The sequence below is a fragment of the Chiloscyllium plagiosum genome, chromosome 26 (genome assembly GCF_004010195.1).
Source record: "Chiloscyllium plagiosum isolate BGI_BamShark_2017 chromosome 26, ASM401019v2, whole genome shotgun sequence".
NCBI lineage: Eukaryota > Metazoa > Chordata > Chondrichthyes > Orectolobiformes > Hemiscylliidae > Chiloscyllium > Chiloscyllium plagiosum.
This window is the reverse complement of record NC_057735.1, coordinates 47,369,651-47,384,394: the sequence shown is the minus strand read 5'-3', so window position 1 is coordinate 47,384,394 and position 14,744 is coordinate 47,369,651. Positions and strand designations below refer to the sequence as shown.

At 46.8% G+C, this 14,744-nt stretch overlaps 2 protein-coding genes across 5 annotated transcripts in view; one reads left to right on the top strand and one right to left on the bottom strand.

Moving 5' to 3' along the window:
• Nucleotides 1–3,266, top strand: part of LOC122563322 (serine/threonine-protein kinase 38) — a 61,112-nt gene extending 57,846 nt beyond the window's left edge. For all 3 annotated transcript variants that reach the window (XM_043717054.1, XM_043717053.1, XM_043717051.1), the window contains one exon: nt 277–3,266. In XM_043717054.1, the coding sequence (XP_043572989.1) occupies nt 277–407 (131 nt within the window). In that variant the 3' untranslated portion in view covers nt 408–3,266. The remainder of the gene's footprint in view (nt 1–276) is intronic.
• A 3,550-nt stretch (nt 3,267–6,816) lies between these two features.
• The window catches only part of LOC122562994 (BTB/POZ domain-containing protein KCTD20-like), a 30,385-nt gene continuing 22,457 nt past the window's right edge, over nt 6,817–14,744 (bottom strand). Inside the window, exons 5-9 of one of the 2 annotated variants that reach the window (XR_006315462.1) lie at nt 12,491–12,611; nt 10,570–10,767; nt 9,335–9,445; nt 7,465–7,807; nt 6,817–7,375 (exon numbers count right to left, since the gene is read on the bottom strand). Coding sequence is in view for 1 of the 2 variants with exons in the window: in XM_043716294.1 (XP_043572229.1) it covers nt 7,527–7,807; nt 9,335–9,445; nt 10,570–10,767; nt 12,491–12,611 (711 nt within the window). In the remaining variant the exon portion in view is untranslated. Of the gene's footprint in view, nt 7,808–9,334; nt 9,446–10,569; nt 10,768–12,490; nt 12,612–14,744 lie in introns of both variants that reach the window. The other variant, XM_043716294.1, reaches the window with a different exon arrangement.

Here is a 14,744-nt window from a genome sequence, read left to right as displayed (position 1 = left end):
GTAGTTTCACTAAATAGACCCAGTGACAACACTGAGCGCGATAATCCACTTGAGGGCTCTGTTGGGCGTGATTTCTGGGGTGGGGGTGCATGACGTATGGATTGTTCTGTTAACTGGAGCTTGCTGAGCGCAGCTGTCGCTGCTTGGGAGTGGGCAAGTTTGAGAGGTCCGGGGTTCAGGTGGAATGTACCGACTATATAAGTTGGAGTGCATTTTGTTTCCGGAATCTGAAAGCTCTCTCTCGTGTGCAATTCCTAACGTTCTCCTTCACTCCAGTTGCAGTGAGTAACCACTCAGAGACCGACTACAAGAACAAGGACTGGGTCTTCATTAACTACACCTACAAACGGTTTGAAGGACTGACTGCCCGTGGAGCCATTCCTTCCTACATGAAGTCTGGAAAGTGATGAACTTTGACCCCAAGGGCTAACGTCACTGCTTTAGTGCCTATTTTATCTTAGCAACTTGATTGGTCCGTTGGTGGAGCCTTACTGCCGAGGATAGTGACAGTTGTGAAGGACTGAGAAATTACTCAGATTTTATTCCTAATATCCAGATATCCATTATAATCTCTTCTCGCTGGGCAGCAGATGCTGATGTTAGACTCTGTGCAGCCCAGGGCCTCAGGCAGCAGCTATTTGAAGCGGGTTCAATGGGATTCCTACAACACCAAGCCGGCAGTTCTCAAGTCTGTGCCCGTCGCTAGCTGTGTGCCTGACTCTGCTCTGTCCAGTTCAGCTCCTAGTGGCCAATAGAGCAGACCTTTATCAGCAAATGCATCCATTCTGGTTGTCCGTGAGGTTACCTTTGCTGTGTGTTCCCTGGTGGCTGAGGCAGGGGTATGCTCTTTCACTGTCCCTGTAAATGGTCACGGGAAGGCCTGTGCGTGATAATTGTCGGGATTGTGCAGTCCTGCCTGTTAGTCACTGTGTTGGGCAGCGGGCAGTGTCACAGGGTTCCTGGCGCATAGCGATATGCGAGAGGGGCAGAAAGTAGCCCAGTGATAGTCCGACAGTGAGGCAGCTGACTGTTGTCTCTCTGCATGAAGACAGCCAGGGGACGTACAGCTGCCTCACAGCCGCTTATCGCTGTGCAGTGTCTGTGCCAGCCCTCCCCATTTCTGTTCATGAGTGTCCACAGTTGAGCAGACACCAAGGTACTGTTCACATCATGTGTTTTTATCTGTATTTGGATGCATTTATTAATTGGGTGGGGTTCATAATGAGCTCTGCTGATTTCACCTTGATTTCTAATTATATGCAGCTTTATTATTTTAAAAGGGGGAATGTTAGTGATGGATCTTGTTTGTAAATACAGCTGTGTGTTTATACTTGTGTGGAAGGAGGCGTTGCTGTGGGTAAAGATGGGTGATTACAGGCCTGGATCTCTGCAGGTTGATGATTCTCCCTTGAGTCTATTATTTCCAAACACCGGCTCCAGGGTACATAAAGCAAGCTGAACAATAGTTGCTGCTGCAGATAATCCCTCTGGAAGATACCTCCCTTCCTTCTTTGTTGATTTGTTTGCCACTTTCTGTCTTGCCTGTGATTGAACATCCCATTCCAGTATTACTATAAAATACAGAATGTCCATCACTTTGAGAACTCTCACGCATTTTCAGGTGCCATTTCAGTAAACACCCCTCTGTCTCTGTGTGCTAAGAGGGCAAAACAGAGTGATCCAACAAGCTGGTCCTTGGAGACCAGGTTATTATAATGACTGGCCAGTGATGATGGTGGGGTTCAGTCTGGCAGTAAGTTGCTGCCTGGATCTGCTCAGTGCTAAAAGTTAATGCTCCGGCCCGGAGTCCCAGAACAGCTGTGCAAACAAACTTGCTTCCTTTAACTTTCCAACAGACTCGCAGTCACCCAGAGTGATGCTCATGGTGGGATCTGTACGTTATTTTGTGTGAAAGTATATTTTGAGTGTTATAATGGGGCCTTGTTTTTGCGAGGGAGTGATGTAACATAATTCAGTCCACACTCTTGTCAGTGCAGGCTGCTGTGCTGTGGTTCCCCACCAACTTCCCTGGGGTCGGTCTGCACCATCACACAGACAGACCTGCTCTGCTGCTCCCTCTTGGAGATTCCTGACAGAGAATGCTGAATCCTAGTTGGTGAGGCTACAACATTGATCACAGCCCAAATTCCAAGTGTTCAGTGCCACGCTCTATTTGCAGGATCCCCACTTCCTGTCCAGTATACAGTTGCTCTGTAGTGGCAGACAGCTTATTTTGTAGCCTGATGGCCCTAGAAAGTGATTGAGAGAATTTTTTTTTTTAATTCACTCATGGGATGTGGGCATGGCCCTTGATGAGCTGCCGCCTTGAATGGTTGCTGACCATATGGACACCCAGCTGTTTGGAAGAGAGCTCCAGAATGGTTGGAATGCATATGATTGAAAATTGACATTTGCTGAGCTTTAATGAATAGCTCGATGTTTCAAATCCCAGTTCTGTTCCTAGATACAAAGTCCTTTGGCTCCATTATACTGAGGCGGTGGCTTCTGGCATTTTGTGTCCTCTCCCCTTTCAGACCCAGTCTTTACTGTACCACATTCGGAAGCTGAGTATGTGCAGAACAGGCTGCTCTGGCGCCCATGCTGCCAGCACTGAGGGAAATGTTTCATACAAATGGGCGCAAGTCACTAACCCAAACTTCAAAACCTCTTAATGGGACATGTGCACATCAGACGATGGTTTTTATCCTTGTTTTAAAAACTTGTTTCAGTACCCTAAACTAATATTAACAACGTGGAGATAAGTGCGAAGGTTGCGATTGTGTTTTGCAAGGAACAGTTATTTTCAATACAACAGTGTGGCTGAACATACTGGTAAATTTCCCCACCCCTGTATGTTTAATGTGATGAGTAAGAGAGAGGTGTGCGTGCGTGCGTGTGTGTGTGTTGCTTCCCCAAGGTTGAATAGCTTGCAAAAATTGATCTAGCCTCTCTCGTGGCTGCTGGCTAGTTTCGGGATGTCTGAGGCACGCTGGAGTCCAGTTCTGATGTAGCTGTGATAGCCTCAGAATGTACACCATTCCTGTCTTCAGTTCCCAGGAGCGGCTAAGTGGCTACAGTAGCCTCTGTGTGGAGTGAGTACCCCTTCTAGTTGGAGGGAGGGCTGTGTGAGAGACTGGGTCAGACTGCCAGTGTTCCTGGGGCTGAGAGATGTAAATCCTGGCGTAAGGGTTGTGTAAGTTGCAGTATTGCTTTTTACAATGGCCACTTATTTTGTTTAAAACTGTATTATAAAACCGTTTACTTAACATCACCGAGTCTGTGTGAAATTTTGTCCAGAGTTTCCAGTTGAATTTTTTTTACTGCAGGGGAGTTGCAAGTGGAAGAAAAAGTACAGCCTGTTCATCTTAAGTGCTAACCCATTCTTTAATCAAACATTGCTGTGTTCTTGGGGTGAAAACCCCTGGATGTTTCTCTATCGACAAAAACTTCAATACATTAACTGCTGGTTGTTCCACGGGAACTGCTGTCTCTGTTTTGTCTGTCACCTTCCCCTGGGTGCCAGCTCCATTTCACAGTAATTCTCAGATGGATTCTCCAGCCCAACCTGAAAAGGAGAGGGTGTGATGGACAGAAGGCGCAGAGTATATGGTGCATGTTCTATACAGCCCTTCAATGGCAGACCTCAGATGCACTGTCATTTGTGGGTTGCATGAACAGGACCATTGAATAGTTTCTGTAGAAAAGGGTGGTGCTGGAAAAGCACAGCAGGTCAGGCAGCATCCGAGGAGCAGGAGAATCGACAGTTTCTGTCGATCCACACACTACAACTGCAACATAAAACTTGTATCATCTGCATCCTCAGTAAAGGGCTGCATGTCCACATTCCAGTGTTAAAACATTAATGTACAAAATGGGGAACTGCCAGATGAAAAATGTTTTCGCTTCATAATTGACCTGCTTAGTTCTATGGTACACGGATCATGAAGCCTGTTGACCAGTTACCACAATCAATCAGTTATTTTACAATAGCCCCTGTCGAGAGGTGAGGGACCCCAAACAAACTCCTCGTGTAGAAGTTTGAAAACGTACCTGTTGCCCTCAAACTGCTGCACTTTCCAGCATTGCTACACAATGCTAACTGTTTCCATGTCTCCCCCAGCAGTCTATGCCTGATTTGTGGCTCCATGTTCTTACTGACAGACCTTCTGTCCATAATCCCCACTCTACTCTTGGATTCAGAATTTACTTCAAGGACTGATGGGTTTTCTTCTCTAGACAGTCAACAATGCTGTCCTTGCTGGGCCACTCAACATGGTCTTAACCTGGGGCATACCCGGCTTGTATTTTTAACAGACAGCCTGCCTTAGCAAGCTGTAAAACACATCCCAGAGATGGGGTATTGAGGATTACTGATCTGGTAGCAGATGTGTTGAGACAGAGCAAAACATTCATTCATGTGACAGTAATTCAGTGCAGTATTTCACAGTTTGAGCACAATACGAGTGATTAGGGAACTCTATCTTACGCAGACCATCTTCCTATTCTCATTGTGCTCATTGTAAACAATCTCTCCGACCAGAACACTGCTCATTTGTGGGAATGTGTCAGGGCACTTTGCTTTGTCATAATGTGCTGAAAATGTGTTGCTGGAAAAGTGCAGCAGGTCAGGCAGCATCCAAGGAACAGGAGAATTGACGTTTCGGGCATAAGCCCTTCTTCAGGAATGTGGACCCTCACCTAAATGTCATTTTAAGGTGTTTAAATGATTCTCAAAGGAACACTGTTCAGAATTCACAAACCTCTTAGAGATGGGCCCTAGAGGTTATCTCACTTCTGTTATGTGCTCATTTACTTGATTTCATTTCATTCATTGACTCAATCTATTCCTCAGAAAGGCAGCCAACATCATTAAAGACCTCTCCCACCCTGGTTATGAACTCTTTCAATCTCTTCCCTCAGGCAGAAGATTCAAAAGCTTAAACACACGTACTAACAGATTCAAGAACAGCTTCTTCCCCGCTGTTATCAGACGTCTGAACAGGCCTAGGACATTGAGTGCAGTGCTGGAGAGTTGAGTTGAAAAGTGGTGCTGGAAAAGCACACTAGGTCAGGCAGCAAACGAGGGGCAGGGAAGTTAACATTTTAGGCATAAGCCCTTTATCAGGAATGTGGGGCTGGGGTGGAGCAGGGCTGAGAGGAGGGTGGAGGTGGGGAACATCGCTGGGACAAACACCAAACAACCCCAGCCCCCGGTGGCCAACCACTTCAACTCCTCCTCCCACTCTGTCAAACGACATGCAGGTCCTGGGCCTTCTCCACTGTCAAATCCAAGCCACCCAACACCTGGAGGAAGAACACCTCACCTTCCACGTTGGGACCCTCCAACCATACAGCATCAACGTCAATTTCAATAGTTTCCTCATCTCCTCCTTCCCCACCTCATCCCAGATCCAACTCAACACCATCCTCTTGACCTGTCCTACCTGTCCATTTTCCTTCCCACCTATCCGCTCCACCCTCCTCTCCAACCTATCACCCCCATCTACCTATCGCCTTCCCAGCTACCTTTCCCCCACCCCCACCCTATTTATCTCTCAGCTCCCTTCCCCCACATCCGCATTCCTGATGAAGGGCTTATGCCTGAAATGTCGACTCTCCTGCTCCTTGGATGCTGCCTGACCAGCTGTGCATTTCTAGCACCACACTTTTTTCTGAATGGGCCCCTCAAATTTCAAATCAAATGTTTCCTTGGCTTTCTTTGCAGCTGTAGTTTTGCCCTGTTGGATTAGCCTATGATCTTTGTACGGTATGATCTTGTGTGAGCTGGTTTGTACAGAGGGATGTGCCCCAGAGTTGCTCTTGTTTCGTGTTTTCATTTCTGAGTCATCCTTTCAGCTACAAACAGTTTCAGTTTAAATAAAGACGCTCCATACACTGTACGACTTAAGGTGCCCCAAATCTGGGAGCCTGTTCCTGAACAAACTGTGTCTGACATTTTAGCGAACAGGCTAAAGGGAGTAATGATGCACCTACACCAACTCTGGCTCACAGCTGGGGTGTGGTTTCTTGAAAGACGATTTCTCAGGATGATAGCGGAGCACAGCAGACACTGGGCCAGGGAAAATTTAGCAGCATGGGAAACGTAGGAGAATTTGGATAGTGTCCACAGACTGGTGAGTCAGTGGCTCCAATTTAAAATGGGAGAAGTTTCATGGTGCTTAGTTGGAGCACAGACCAGAAGAATCAGTGACCATTGTATTTATTCAGAATGCAAGTAGAGGACTCAAAGGAGAATAGGGGCAGTTTGGAATAGATACATGGATACGAGGACTGAGTGGGATTGGTTTTAGTTTGAATGTAGGGCGGTGGGACTGGTTTTGGGATCACTCCAATCAGGATCGAGCAAATACACAAAGTACAGAAGGGTCACGATGCTGTAAATCTCTGCCTCTGAGAGAAGGGAATCAGTCAGAGGCTCTGATTCCAGCTGTTAATATCATTCCATAAACCAAGAGTTGTCAAAATTTGTGGCTTATTTCAGAGGCTCAACTATGATGGCAATTACCCTGGCCTCTCCCCATAATACACACTCCCGCGTGCATCATCTCTCTCACGAACAGCTCCTGCCTCCCCCCGAACAGACCCATGGTAGCTTCTACACAGATGTGAGAACATCACTTACAGATTCCCCTCACCATCCTGACTTGGAAAGACATGACCATTCCTTCAGTGTCGCTGGGTCAAAATCATGGAATTCCCTCCCTGAGGGCATTGTGGGTCAACCTACAGCACATGGACTGCAGTGGTTCAAGAAGGCAGCTCATCCCCACCTTCTCAAGGGGCAACTAGGGACAGACAGTAAATGCTGGGCCTAGAGTGACGCCCATATTCCACACATGAATTAAAAAAAAATCCAGGGTGCCAGACAGCCTTGCTTCTGATCTTCGCACCAGAGCCCGCACAACAGATTCATGCATTGGATCATTAAACCTGGTCCTCACACCAGGTCCCTGCACGGTGTGGATCTCCTGCACCTGATCACCATTAGATTCTGCCACACCCACTCAGTGCCAGAACCTATGTGTTTGAACACAGTGAGAGCCTCACACCTGATCAGTACCGGTTTCTCCACACTTGATCATTGCACAGGATCCCCTCACAGACCAAATCACCATGCTCTGTGCTGTCACAGCATAGTGTTGAGGAGCACCACAATCCTCCTCTTGTACCTGTGACAGAGCAGCCCAAAGCGCAGCTCCATTTCCCAGGGCCCAGTTGTTAAGTGTCCGTGACCTGGGATCCCAGTTGCTAACGTGTCCATGACCTGGGGCCCCAGTTGTTAACGTGTCCATGACCCAGGGCCTAGTTGTTAACGTGTCCATGACCTGGGGCCTGTTGTTGACGTGTCTGTGACCTGGGGCCCAGTTGCTAACGTGTCCATGACCCAGGGCCTAGTTGTTAACGTGTCCATGACCTGGGGCCTGTTGTTGACGTGTCCATGACCTGGGGCCCAGTTGTTACCGTGTCCTGACCTGTTGTTAGTTGCTCATGCCCCAGGATTTTGCTTACTCGGTGGAGGAGGTGCTAACCCCCACGGCCTGCTCCTGTGCTGGGCCCAGGATGTCGAGCTCATCCACCTGTGGGTGATGGGTGTTGCCATGGTCACGGGGCGGTGAGGTCAGGTTGGTGACAGACCTGCTCCTGACACACTGGAAATCCACATGCCGGCTCTTCCCCTCCTCCTTCTCCCAGGACATGTGGATGAATGGTCGCTGCACATAGTTGTAGATCACCTCGTAACGGCCCCCAGCTCGCAGCTTCAGCTTCTCCTTACACGTCGGGTAACCTAGGCAACACGGCACAAAAACATTAACCTGTCACTCGCACTCCGCTCTTCTGGGATCCTACTGTGTACAAACGTGTTACAGAGTTAACCCTTATGACAACTTCAGGGCTTCAGAACGTGGGTGGGGATGTGGAGGTGTGTGTGTGAGGGGGGGGGGGGGGGGGGAGGGTGGATAGCACTCTCCCCTGAGTCACTAGGGTTAGGCTCAGGTCACGTGAGGGTTTGGTCTGTAATCCTGACAGACAAAAAGGTGTGTGAGCTGTCAGACCAAAACTCCTTTCAATATGTTATAAAAGGTCCCAGGGTTCAATTTCCCAGGATAAGGGAGCTCTCCCCCTTTCCCTGGAAGCAGTATAAACTGAGGAGGATAGGGCGCCGCTTTTAAAAAAGGACATAGGTCAGTGATGTGGACGGACAGGTGACACGAAGTTCAATGTACAGAAGTGAATGTGTCGGCAGGAAACCCAGTGGTAACAAAAAAGGGTGCAGCCGTAAAGGTGCATTAATGGAGCTACCTGGTGAGGGGTTGGTTCATAAAGCATCCTGCATATAGGCTTTCTTAATAGCAGCATCGAGCACATGACCAATGTTGTGAGACTTTGGTTAGACCTCAGCTGGAATATTCAGTGCAGTTCTGGGCATGAGACAGACTGTGAAGGCATTAGGATGTAGGAAAGATTCAGGGGAATAGATGGAATTCAGAGATGAAGCATTTCAGTGACATGGGCTGATTGGTAAAGATTAGACTGTTCACATACAGGCACACAGCACAGAAACAGACCCTCCAGTCCAACCAGTCCATGCCAACCACGTTCCCAAACTAAACTAGTCCCACCTGCCTGCTCCTGGCCCATATCCTTCCAAACCTTTCCCATTCAGTACTTCTCTCAATGTCTTTTAAATGTTGTAATTGTACCTGTATCTACCACTTCCCCTGAACGTTCGGTCCACACACAAACCACACTCTGTGTAAAAAAAAGAAGCTGCTCCTCATGTCCTTTTTAAAAAGGAGAGGATGTGGGGCAATGTCAATTGCTTATTTGGAGAGCTGGAATGAACACAATGGGCCGACTGGCCTCCTGTGCTGGAACCACTTGTGGCATGACAAATATGACTACTTCAAAAGGGTCTCCATGGCTCTGGCAGTGAGATCAGCCGTTCTCAGGCAAACTCCCATTTCTTACCAGGTGAACGTGAGGGCTGCAGATGCTGGAGATTAGAGTCAAGAGTGTGGCGCTGGAAAAGCACAGCAGGTCAGGCAGCATCCGAGTTGGGCCGAAGGGCCTGTTTCTACACTGTAATGTAATCTAATCTAAAAACGTGAGGGCTGCAGATGCTGGAGATTAGAGTCAAGAGTGTGGCGCTGGAAAAGCACAGCAGGTCAGGCAGCATCCGAGGAGCAGGAGAATCATTCCTGATGAAGGGCTTTTGCCTGAAACGTCAATTTCCTCAAATGCTGCCTGATCTGCTGTGCTTTTTCAGCACCACTCTCTTGACTCCCATTTCTTACCATTCCATCCGGCTCACCTTCAATTCCAATACGGATGTTCTTTAGCCCTCGGTCCTTCAACACCTGTTTGGCGACCTCCCGGTTCTCAATATACTTGAAGAACCTGTACAGTTTGGTGCTATAAATAACTGAAACAGAAACAACATGGTTAATATTCCCATTTCGCACCCACATCCCTCTCGTTTCCTGTGTATTCCTGTGTCCTTTAGGAAAGGGGAGTCCTTATTGAACCCGCAGCATGGGGTTGGGACATAAGATGCTGAAAAATGTGGCTTGTTTTCTGTGCACAGGTCACTGACTGAAGTGGGATGGCCATAGCCTGCCTGTGAATGAATGTTTGTGTGAGAGGGTGTGTGGGAGAGTGAATGTGCACATCTGTGTGTGTGAGAGAGTAAATTTGTGAGTGCGGGTGAGTGTGTGTGAGTAAATGTGAGTGTGACTGCGAGTGTGTGTGTAAGCAAGTAAATGTCTGAGTGTGAGTGTGTGTGAGGGGGTGAGTAACTGTGAGAGTGTGGCTGTGAGTGAGTGTGCAAGTTAGAGTGTGTATGGGAGTGAGTGTGTTTGGAATTGGGATTTCAAGGGATACAGTCTTATTTGCATAGGATTTAACAGATAACCAGTATGCCGCTTGTTTGAGGACTATGTTTCTCTACAATACAGGTGTCATGTTTCAGTTTATTGGTGTAAGTCTGTCATTCTAGTTAACAGTGACAAAGAGAAACAGTTTTTAGTGATTGGTGTGATGCAATGTTTACTCTTTGGTGGAACATGTGAAGTAGTGAAACTAGTGAGTGTCAGTGTATTCCTCTGCCACACTCATTCCCCGTCTCTGTTGGTGAGTAAAACCCGGAACCTCTGGAATTTCCTCATTCAAACTCTCAGCTTCCCCTTTTGAGTTCCTTAAAACGTACCTCTTCTGGCCTGCTATCTTCCCTTTGAGTTACGGTATCAAACCTTGTTTTAATAAATGAGGCTTTTGAGATGTTTCACTACGTTGAAGGCACTACAGAAAAGCACTCAGTTGTTGTTGATCCAGGGTCCATGCAGAGCTAATCATGGCAACTATGGAACGTGATAATTAACCCCATTATCACTGGGCCATCAGGCAGATAACTGCTCGAATTAATGTGGAATTGACAAATTTACCGCAAATGTGGGACAGTGTGTTCTTGTCAAAGCAATTAAGGACCCAACGTTGCACAGATCAAATGTTTCATGGTGAAGGGATATCTCAGCCACACTCAGCTCTTACTTTGAGAATATTCCTCTCCCATCTGTGGTGGGTGTTGTTGATCCCAGTCCACTGTGTCCTCATGCGCCAGCACCACCACGTGGCACTCCCGCTCCCCTTTCCGGGCACTTGACACCATCAGGGGAAACACCAACTCTTCCAGGTTCCTCTCGAACTGCTTCCGTGCCCCATCGTTTGACAGCTCATGTAACAGAGCACCTGGAGGAGATGTCCACAGTGTGAGCAGAGATCAGAACCTCCAGTCCATGCTGTCCATGGTCACCCCTGTTCAAACCATTTCACCAAGTGCCACATCAAAGGTCCTACACAAAATAAGAGCTCACGGGAAAGTTATTGACCTGGAGAGAGGATGGGTCAACCAACAGGAAGCAGAGATAAGTGGGTCATTTTTGAGTTGACAGGAATCAATGCTGAGACCACAGCTGTTTGCAACCTATTATTAATGATGTGGATGAAGGGGTGAAAGTTTTGTTACTAAATTTGCTGATTATTCAACAATAGGTAGGAGAGTTACTTATGAAGAGGACGTAAGGGGTTTACAAAGAGATACAGTTTGGGTAAGTTGGCAGGCAGCCCATTGGCAGTTGGGAGTATATTGTGTGAAATATGAACTTGCCCATTTTGGCAGGAAGAACAGAAAGGCAGCATTGTATTTATTGATTTATGTTATGGAGAGAGATTGCAGAGCTCTTTGAGGTGTCCTGATATATATATCACAAAAAGTCAGTCTGAAGGTCCAGCAAGTATTTAGGATGATGGATGGCACACTTAATCATTTTGAAGGAACTGGAATATAGAAGTTGGGACATGTTGCAATGGTTTCACAGGGTGTTGCTAAGGCCACATCTGGAGTTAAATGCCCAGTTTTGGTTTCTTTTTTACGCAAGGATACAATTGCACTAAAAATAGCTCAGAGAAGGTGCACCCGATTGATAAGGGTTTATCCAGTCATGAAAGAGAAAACTGGCTGGGTCTGCGTTCATTTGAGTTTCTTACGGGGTGATCTAACTGAAAGATACAAGGTCTTGAGGGAACTTGGCAGAGTGGATGTGAGAGGATGTTTCCTCTTTTCGGAGATACTGGAGTTAGGAGCTGGTTTCTCGACTGAAATGAGGATTCGTTCTTTTTCTTTCAGAGGGTCAGAGATCTGTAGACTTCTCTTCCCCAGACAGCAAAGCGACTGCAGCATTGGATATTTTAAAGGTCGAGTCAGGTAGATTCCTGACTGATAAGAGAATGAAAGGATTTCGGGAGAAACAGGAAAGCAGAGTTGAAGCCACATTAGATCAGGCTGGATTGTATTGAAGGGAACAGCAGGCCATAAATGGTATGGTTTGCATGACCGTGAATTCATGTGGACATAGAAATAGCATTACCTGGTGAATCACAAGCACCAGAAAAGCTGAGATTTCTTCAATAGCATCTTCCAAACCTACATCTAGAAGGACAAGAGGCAGACACATGGGAACACCATGCTACTCTCTCCCCACCCCCACCCTCCTCTAGCTTATCTCTCCACGCTTCAGGCTCTCTGTCTTTATTCCTGATGAAGGGCTTTTGCCCGAAACGTCGATTTTACTGAAGCTCCTCGATGCTGCCTGAACTGCTGTGCTCTTCCAGCACCACTGATCCAGAATCTGGTTTCCAGCATCTGCAGTCATTGTTTTTACCTGCATGGGAACACCACCCAACCCTGGAAACATATCACCATTCTTTCAGTATCTCTGGGTTGCAATCATGGTGGTGTATCTGCATCACTCAGACAGCGACATCGCTGGGCCCGGCAACAGGTTTTATTATATTACACCCACTCACCTTTTGTCATGAACTGAAATGAGAAATATTAGGAAGCCAAATGCCTCAGCCAGTCCTTGCCCGCTATGTGATGATGTGAAGAATTGTTCCCATGTTACGTACTTACTGAGATCGCGACAGCGGATTGTATTGTGACTAAAGTTGATGCACAGATAGTCGCACGCATCCCGGAGTTCTTGCACTGAAATACCGTCAGGACACTGAATGACTCCAGTTGTGTAATAATCCTGTAAAAACACAAGGTCATAACGATGAGTTCAACGAGTATGATTTGATGAAAATCCAACTCCCATGTTCTGAAACAATAATTTTTAAATTAATTCCCAGGATTTGGACAGTTTAATTTGCAGATAGTTAACACTTCTTGCCTTGTTTCATTTGGGTCACTGAAATCTCTGCGCAATGAGAACTTTAACACACCTCCTCTGCAGCCTCTCCAGTGCAGCTGTATCTTTCTGAGAATAAGGTGCGTGCAGAAATCCAGCACTAGCCTCTAACCAGGGTTTTATACAGATCAATCTTAGCCTTCCAGCTCTTATAACGAATGTCAAATGGTTTCTTTGCCACTTTATTGACCCGCCAGCCACTTCCAACACACCATGGACATGTCCACTGATTGCCCCAGACCTCTCAGTATCTACCATTTATTCTCTAAGTCTTGTCTGGTTGGCCTTCTCCAAGTACATGACTTTACCTTTGACCTCCACCTACTGACGTTCTGTCCAGCTGTCTGTGCCATTCTTGCAGTCTTTATCAACATTACAAGGACACAGCTAACCTTTGCACTAACAGACCTCTTAACCATACCCTCTGTATTCAAGGGCAAATCATTGACATGTTCCACAAACAGCAGGGAGTGTAGGACTGAGGGCTGGGGAATCCCCCTGCCAGCCACAGAAACACCCACCCATCATTACTCTTTACTCCCTCGTTCTGAGCTGCTATTGGATCGATCTTACTAGTCTGCCTTGGATCCCGGTTTTAACGTCTGTGACCAGTGTGCCACATCCTGCCAAATAAAAAGCGTTGCTCAAGCTGATATAGACCAAATCCAACACACTGCCCTCATTGACTGTCCTTGTACCGCATCAAACATTCAGCCACAGAGTCATACAGACCCCTTTGTTCCAGCCAGTCCATGCCAACCATTATTCCAAACTAACCCACCTGTCTGCTCCTGGCCCATATCCCTCCAAACATTTCTGCTTCATGTACTTATCTAAATGTCTTTTCAATGCTGTAACTGTACTCACATCCGCCATTTCCCCGGAAGTTCATTCTATACACAAACCCACTCCCTCTGTGCTGTCGCTTTCTGCAGTCTTTCCCCAGTTAAATAATACAGAGAAACCTCGATTATCTGAAGGACATGGACGGGGAGTATTTCATTCAGTTAATTGAGTTCCGGATAGTCGAATTCCGGATAACATTGTTTAGCCGAGCATTGGGACCTTGTGATCTTGCTGGATAATCCGATGTTTGGATAATCGTGGTGCCTCTGTATTCAGCCCCTCTATTCTTCCTGCCAGTGTTCATAACCTCACAAAAAATATGTCCGCTAGTCTTGAAATCCCCCACCCTAGGGAAAAGATGCCTAAAATTCAACTTATCTACACCCCTCATGATTTTATAAACCTCTATGAGGTCACCCCTCAACCTCCTACACTCCAGGGAAAAACGTCCCAGCCTATCCAACCTCTCCCCATAACTCAAACTCTCCCTTCTCATAGTATTCAGATACAAGCTTCCTTTAATAAATCCATGCTGATTAATCCATGTCTTTCTGAACAAAGATTTATCCTCTCCCTCAGAATCTTTTTTCCAATAATCATTCCACTGCTGACCTTCGGCCGAATGGCCAATAATTACTCGGTCTAAACCCTTCTCTCTATTTAAATAAATGGTACCAATACTGACCTTATGATGGAGGGAAGGTCAGTGAAGATGATTGAAGACATTCCGCTGAGAAACTCCTGCAGAGATAGAACATGGAACAGTACAGCACAGAACAGGCCATTCAGCCCACGATGTTGTGCCGACCATTGATCCTCATGTATGCACCCTCAAATTTCTGTGACCATATGCATGTCCAGGAGTCTCTTAAGTGTCCCCAATAACCCTGCCTCCACAACTGCTGCTGGCAACGCATTCCATGCTCTCACAACTCTCTGTGTAAAGAACCCGCCTCTGACATCCCCTCTATACTTTGCTCCAACCAGCTTAAAACTATGACCCCTCGTGTTAGTCATTTCTGCCCTGGGAAATAGTCTCTGGCTATCGACTCTATCTATGCCTCTCATTATCTTGTATAACTCAATTAGGTCCCCTCTCCTCCTCCTTTTCTCCAATGAAAAAAGTCC